We start from the raw sequence: 8,173 nt of genomic DNA, 5'->3' as shown, positions 1-8,173 counted from the left end.
GGCTCAGGCCTGGGCAAGGGGCGATCCGGTGATCGCGATCGGAGGGTGATGAGGGTCAACTCTCTGCCGAGGCATCAGGCCTGGGCGGGGGGCAGAGCCAGCAATCGGAGGGGGCTGGGGGTCCCCCTGCCAGGCCTGATGCCTGGACCAGAGGCATCAGGCCTGGGTGGGGGGCGGAGCCGGTGATTGGGCGGATATGAGGGTCCCCTTGCCCAGGCCTGAAGCCTGGGTCAGAGGCGTCAGGCTTGGGCAGGGGGTGGAGCAAGCGATCAGAGGGAAATGGGGGTCCCCTGCTCAGGCATGATTCCTGGGCCAGAGGTATCAGGCCTGGGCGGGGGTCAGAGCCAGTGATCTGGGGGAGATGGGGGTCCCCTGTCCAAGCCTGACACCTCTGGCGGAGGCGTCAGGCCTGGGCAAGGGGCAGATCAGGCGATCGGAGGGTGAAAGGGGTCGACGCCTCTGGCTGAGGCATCAGGCCTGGGTGAGGGTGGAGCCAGTGATCGGGGAAAGAGGGGGGTCCCCTGCCCAGGCCTGAATCCTGGGCCAGAGGCATCAGGCCTGGGCAAGGGGCCGATCCTGCGATTGGAGGGTGATGGGGGTCAACGCCTGAGGGCTCCCAGTATGTGAGAGGGGGCAGGCTGGGCTGAGGGACACTCCCCCCCCCCCCACCCAGTGCACGAATTTCATGCACCGGGCCCCTAGTCTATACTAATAAAAGGGTAATATGCTAATTAGACCGGACATCTTCCAGACGTCCTTCCAGACAAGGCCACAGTGGCTGCAAGGACTGAGGGTCTGCAGCCGCAGAGGCTGTGAGGGCCAGTCCAGCACCACGGTCCCTTTTGCAGAGGCCGTGGGAGAAGGCATCACAGGAGAAGGCAGAAGGAAGAAGGAAGAAGGGAGAAGGGAGAAGGGAGAAGGGAGAAGGGAGAAGGAAGGGAGAAGGGAGAAGGACAGCACCACGGGAGAAGGGAGAAGGTGGAAGTTAGGCAGTTAGGGTTATTAGGCCAGGAGGGGAGAGCAGTTAGGCAGTTAGGGGGATCAGGCCAGGAGGGGAGAACAGTTAGGCAGTTAGGGTGATTAGGCCAGCAGGGGAGAGCAATTAGGTGGTTAGGGGGATCAGGCTGGCAGGGGAGAGCAGTTAGGCAGTTAGGGGGATCAGGCCAGTAGGGGAGACCAGTTAGGCAGTTAAGGGGATCAGGCGGGCAGGGGAGAGCATTTCGCAAGTTAAGGGGGATCAGCCCGACGGGGGAGAGCTTTGGGGGCATCAGGCAGGCACTCCGTTGACCATTTAGGACCCAGTGGTTCCAGATTGCAAGAGGGATCCCAGATGGGAAGAAGTGCAGGCCAGGCTGACCCCCCCCCCCCCCCCCGCACAAATTTTGTGCACCGGGCCTCTAGTATCTATATATAGAAAAACCTAAGGGACCGGCCAACCATTTGACCGGTAGCTATGACATGCACTGACCACCAGGAGGCAGACACTCAAAGCACAGGCATGGAAACATGGAGCAGACTGATGAATCTCACTGGGAAGGGGGTCCGGGGAGCTCGGGAAGAGATTAACCAAAGATCCTATATGCATACTAGAGGCCCGGAGCATGGATTCGTGCACTGGTAGGGTCCCTCGGCCTGGCCTGCAGGGATCAGGCTGAAACTGGCAGTCCAACATCTCCCGAGGGGTCCCAGATTGCGAGAGGGCACAGACAGGGCCTCTAGTATAACAATATTTTTCAGGTGTTGGACAAAGACAACACAGCGATAGGATTCTTGAGAGAAAGGGACACACATGCATGATTTGAACTCCATATTCAATCTAATTTTCTGCCTGGGAACAGTTTTTTAATTGCATCTTTGGGTAAATACTGGGTGAAGAAAACAGAGCTCTGAGTGTGGGGCTGCTGAGGAGGTTAGAATATGTGGGAAAAGTTAAATAAAACATGGGACAGGTCATTTTAAAGGTCAACCTTGGGGTCCTCTTGCATCTTGGGCTGAATACCACGCTGTGCTTGAAAAGAGTAGGAAAAGAGGGAGAAGCCTTATTCCTGGTTGCAATACCAGTTATTTTATCATAAAAATATCGTATAGCAAACTAGAGAAAGTCCTCAATAATTATAGGTTGAATGAATGATTGGATATTGCTGTTTTTTCTTCTCTTTTTCTATTTCAATTATTTGTTTCATTGTAAATATGTGTCTTGTTACATTTAATTTATATTTTTTCCTCTCACCTATGACTTTGGGTTTGTTCCCTCCCCCACCCCGCCCCTCAGAAAGCAGAGCTGATTTACAAAACATATACTGAACGAAATGTTATATGACTGTGAAATCGAACCACTACAAGTGCAAATCAATATGAGATGAGATGTATGTCTCTAAATCAGTATTAAGGAATCTATTCTGCTTAAAAATAAAAATAATTAAAAGAATGCCGAAATCACCCTGAATGTTAAAGAGGGAACCCAGTTTTCCCAGGGTAAAGCAACTAAAGTTAGTAATCATCTGCTTTGGAATATTTAGGCTTCTTAGGACCAAATGGTCTTCTACAAGTAAAGCTGACTCAGTCATTCATCCTTCCAAGGCAGATAAATTGAGCACCATATATCTTATTGTGCCAGGTTGTTTTGAATGAAAAGTTTAAAAATTCAGTTCCATGAAGACATAAAAAGACACTTTGCACATTTTGTGAAAGTATGGCAGTACTTGCAAAAATAATGTGAAACAAAGATCTGGCAAAAGCAAGATATAAAAAGGAGAAAGATTTAAAATTAAGAGAAACACACACAGGGATATTTTAAAAACTTAGATTCCTCTTGCAAATCCACTGATTATCCTGATTGCAGCGAACGATGAACTTCAACCGATGCACAGTTGTATGTCACATGAACATTAGCTGAATGACTATTGAGGCTGGAATATGAGGCAGGAAAAAGATAAGTACCACTAATTCTACATATTCTGAATTTTGAAAAATGATAGATAGATGATTGATAGATAGATAGATAGATAGATAGATAGATGATAGATAGATAGATAGATAGATCGTTTATGAGAATAAATAACAGGGTCACCAGCTATTAAAATTCTAAGTAGTAAAACAATCTCATGACTAAAATAGCTGAGTAGGCAAAAAGCATAGCAGCAGATTGCTCATGACCCGGCAATCTCTGGTCCGGTATAAAATGGAAGAATTATCCATAGAACCCCTGGTGTGACTTGTAATTAGGTTTATGCTATGATGTTAAAAATGGAAATACAATTTTAAAGTCAAATTATCAAGAAATATGTTTAAAAATAGAAAATTAAGCATGGTAAAATGGTGACAGGCAGAGTAAGATAAATGTGATGATCCCAGACAAGCATTTTGCTTAAATCTAGAAATCCTTTGTATTTTTCCAATCGGATTATGTGCATGGAGAGCAGGTACTTTGAAGTGGTTAGCTTTCCATGGGGTGGTACCCCTGCAAGCAGCAGACTGCATCTGGGATTCTTTTTATGGGTAATAACACCATTGCTTTTGTGCAGCAACATGTACTGAAAAAAAGCTTGTATTGATTCTTTGATTTTTCCAAGTTAATAGGTAAAAGGTCTTTTTTTTTCTAGGGAAAAGCAGACATCTTTGGTTATTTATGAACATGAGCCTACTTTGCAGAAATAGGAGGCAGAAAAAGGAGTCTAATCTGACTTATCCAATGTGAAGTCTTGTGGATAATGAACTAAGAGAAGCATTATAAATACACAATCTACTATATTTTTGATTGACACATTTTAGAAACCCCAAAATATGTTATATGTATAACATATTTTATAAGTAACCATTTTAAAATTATTTAGTACAATCTTTTACACAAATATGTTTTATTTTACCGAATTTTCTTTTTCTGTTTCTTTCCCCCACACTGTGAATTCAACATATTCAGGGACACTGCAAGCTGTTTGTGCTCCAGAAGATGGCAGGCTTTCCCAGTGTGCAGACCACGAAGCCTGGGGAAAGGCTGGCTAATCCTACACACAATCCTGTTGTTCCTGAAAATTGACTCTTAGCATTTGCTCTTAAATAACACATTTCAAAATAGTATTTTTGTATTAAAAAACAGGTGTGGAAATACAAAAAAAATTCTCATTTAATCAACTGCACTAAATACTTGTTAAATTCTAGCACATATACTTAAATATTCAGTAGCAATTTACTGAGTAGAAATGTCAAGAGAATTAAAAAAAAAAAGGAAACAATGAGGAAAATTAAGATACAGCTTATATTCTATTTAGTATTAGTTTTCACCGTTGGTAATAACAGGGTAGACATTTGTTATCCAAGGGAATAAAAAAATAATATTTAATATAATGGTATGGTTCTCTTTTTACAGCATGTGAGAATAATTCCCTTTGGATGCTAATAGGCTTGACAATAATTTTGCAAACTACACATGCTATAAATTGAATATTGTGTCCCTCCTCCCCCAAATAAATATGTTGAAATTCATAAGTGCCCAATATGATAGACTTAGAAGTGGGGGGTTGGAGATGATCAGGTCATGAGGCCACTCCCTCATGATGGGATTGATGCCCTTATAAAAGAGGCCCTAGAGATACCCCTCACTCTTCCACCATCGGAGGATACAATGAAAAGCTTGGAACCTGGGAAAGGCTCTCACCCAATGATGCTGGCAACCTGGCCTCAGACTTCCAGCTTCCAGAACTGTGAGAAATAAATGTCTGTTGTTTGCAAGCCACTGAGTGTGTTATTTTGTTACAGCAGCCTGAATGGACTAAGACAACAGATGAATTTTATTGATCAGATTTGTCATATTTACAAATATGTTGGCCAGCGGCTAACCTCCCGTGGTCCCTCCCCCACCATGTATGAATTCGTGTACCGGGCCTCTAGTGAGATCATAAAGATAGGCAAACTCATGTCAAGTAAGATCTGTGATCCCTGGTGAGAATTCAGCATTGTATTCTAAATGTAATGCAAAGCTACTGAGTAATTTTGAGCATGTAAGCAAAATATAAAATTCACAGATTTTAAGATACACATCTTTGCAATCAAGAATATATTTTGAAATGAATGGTATCTTTCAGTCAGTATTGGTTGGACAGTTTCATTTATATTTTCATTTTAAATATGCAAAAAATTGACATATAGTAAAAAAAAAATCCCTAAGTCTAAGAGATATGTAAATCTAAAAATTCTAAGAAATAATGCTGTCATACTTTCCTTTCTTGTTAGCATATCATGTAATAGGCCACAATAGATGAAGTCATATGTCCAATGAAATACACTAATAAAATGTTTTAAAAGTTTAAACACCTTAAATTTAAACAATTTCATGTCAAATCTATTCAATAAAAAGTTTTTAAAAATCTCTTACTTGTGTGGAGCATGGATTACAGAAGACAAGAGTGGAGATATGGACAAGTTAAATAATAGAGACTAGGAACAGGATGGTGTAGTGAAGGTGGAGAAAAGCTGAGGAATCTGGAATATATTGGAGGAGATACTAAGAAGATTATTATTTTCTTTGTTAAGGGAAAGAAAATATCAAGAATATATCCAAGGGTCCAGCTGGCATGACTCAGTGGTTGAGCATTGACCTATGAATCAGGAAGTCATGGTTCAATTCCCGGTCAGGGCACATGCCTGGGTTGTGGACTTAATCCCCAGTGTGGGTGGGGTGTTTAGGAAGCAGCTGATCAAGGATTCTCTCTCATCATTGATACTTCTATCTCTCCCTCTCCCTTCCTCTCTGAAGTCAATAAAAAATATATTAAAAAAATAACATATCCAAGGTTTCTAATTATGAAACTAGCCATCACTGAGACGGTGAAGATTTAAATTCAAGCATGTGTGTGCAGGGGCTGTAGTTGTGGGAGAAGTTAAGTAAGCAGTTGATGTGTACCAGTACCTCATTTCACCTATTATACTCTCAGGGAAGGCTTGCTCACCTCCCTTGTAGGCCATGCACCCTCCTGTATTTTCTCATAAGCGTCATTCAGAATGCTTATCACCATTTTAATGCATTTTTGATTTAGTTTTTCCTTCTCATACCCTCCCCACTGGTCTGTAGAATCCATGAGAGCAGGACAATGGGAGTTTTTGTTCATTCTTTCACCTTCAGCACAAGCACCGTGCTGTGGACAGATCAAGTCCCCAGCAAGCACTTACTCAACGCATAAATGCCTTAATCCTAATTTCTTCTTTTTATCCTGCCTATTTCAAAGTGCTTGGTCACTGACAAACATCCACTCTGCTAGATAGGAAACCACACACAGCTCTGATGTAGCCAGGCGTGACTAACTGCGTGCTAAGATGAGAGAGAGTGAACAATGCGAAACAATATGCCAGGAAAAAAAATCCTATAGACATACGTATTCCTTTTATTTGGAATCACTATAAAATTCCAAAAGCAGTAGGAAAAAATATGTTATTTTTTTAAATCCCAAATTATTTCAAATTAGTTAGCCCAAATCAACCAGGTTTTATTTGTACTTCTTCCACAACCTCTGTATTTCACATATGAAGAAACTGAGGTTCAGGGAGATCAACTGACTTGCTCAAAGTTATGAATCTAGATAGTATGGGAGCCAGGATTCCAACCCACGACTTCTTGGTTTGATCATGATAACTGTATGTGTTCCACAGCACCAGGCTGTTTCAATTTTTAAAATCTGTTCACATCCCAACTATATTGACGTGTGTTTTTTCCTCTCATGTTGTGGGTGTAATTCTGAGCACCACCAACATACCCTTGGGTTGAATGAACTGAACTCAGTCACTGTGGTGTTACATTCTTTGTTAGTTAACTATCCCAAGTAAAAATACCTCTGTAAGTGACTTTGACAACTTCAATTAAAACAGAATTGTTGCATGTTTGCTCATCCTTTCTCCATTAGATAAGGTAACACTTAATTGCATTGTCTAACTGAAATATGGTCCACTTTCACCTAAAATATAAAATTATTTTCTGGGAGTGAGATAGTTGAACTGTTAGCTTGCAATCTTACAGACCTTATAGTTAGGGGGGGAAAGAAGAAAAGAATGGGTCTTACTTCCCTCTCGTTGTCTCAAAGCTTGACTGTTGATAGTTGGTTTTCTGGCTTCCACTGGTGTCACCTCTGCTGAGATATGTTTCCCGTGGGGATCGATTTCCCAGGCCACCAACTGAGTTGAGAGAAGTCACTTGATTCGACTTGCTGGCAAAGCTCTGAAGAAATTTCAGCGTGGAGTTGGAAAGGACCACTGACTCGGCTCCAGGACTGAACTTGCTGCTAGATTTGGTCAGCGGGGCCAGAGTTTGTAACTTCAGCACCCTTTCTTCCGGCTCCTCTGTGGATGTGAGGGCTGGGCGTCTCACACCCGCAGGAGCTGCACTGGTCTCCGAGGGAAGCAAGGCTGCTTTTAGGAGACCTTCTTCTGAGGTTCTTGTCTCAGGGACCATCTCGGCTGACATGATCTGAGTGGTTGGCAGCATTCGGTGACTTTGTAGCTTATTTAGAGGAACCGAAGCAGAGGTCATCTTCTTCTGGGAGTTTTCATCCTCAGGCGTAGTCCAAGTCTGCGTGGTGTGGTTAAGCCCAAAGCCCCCACTCCATATACTGGAAAGCAGGACAAATAGCCTTGCTCCCTTCATCTCAGTAGTTTGAATCAAGAAAGCTCATGTGAAACTGGGGAGTGAGTCCTTCTAGCCTTTTCAACGGCTGCTTCCACACTGCCTCCGCTGAGACAGGTCTTTGCCAATGTGAGATGTGCAAAGGAAACAGGTTTCTGTGTTTTGAAGTGGACTCAGGAAGTCTGATTTCCTGTTTCTGTAGGTTCAGTGTGATCTGTGACTTCTGGTAGGATGGATCTATGGAAGCGAGAAGGGTTTCTGACGAGGCTAAGGGCAAATGGGAAAACACAGGCAATTGTTACCAGGAAAACCCATGAGAAAAATATGAAGTAACTTGGCTTCCCTTAGGTACACCTATGCTTCACATGATGCTCATTTTGAAAAGGAGCTTCATGTTGACAATGGGGAGCATGGAACCTGTTTGGATGTACTGAATGAAAGAGGTTACCATTTTGTTCTACTACACAAGGACATTGAGAGAAAAAAATTGTCACCCTTCTTTCCCACTGTGCCCCATCCAAAGAGCCACCTTTTATTCAAGTGCTTATACACATGCACACATAT

General features: G+C 42.8%; 1 protein-coding gene across 1 annotated transcript in view; it reads right to left on the bottom strand.

The window, feature by feature from the left end:
• The window catches only part of MMRN1 (multimerin 1), a 43,872-nt gene extending 36,156 nt beyond the window's left edge, over window positions 1–7,716 (bottom strand). Inside the window, exon 1 of the mRNA XM_014452086.2 lies at window positions 7,050–7,716. Coding sequence (XP_014307572.1) covers window positions 7,050–7,630 — 581 coding nt within the window. The 5' untranslated portion in view covers window positions 7,631–7,716. The remainder of the gene's footprint in view (window positions 1–7,049) is intronic.
• Between the last annotated feature and the right edge of the window lie 457 nt (window positions 7,717–8,173).

The sequence above is a fragment of the Myotis lucifugus genome, unplaced genomic scaffold, assembly GCF_000147115.1.
Source record: "Myotis lucifugus unplaced genomic scaffold, Myoluc2.0 scaffold_12, whole genome shotgun sequence".
In the NCBI taxonomy this organism is placed as follows: Eukaryota; Metazoa; Chordata; class Mammalia; order Chiroptera; family Vespertilionidae; genus Myotis; species Myotis lucifugus.
This window is presented reverse-complemented; position numbering and strand designations above follow the sequence as displayed.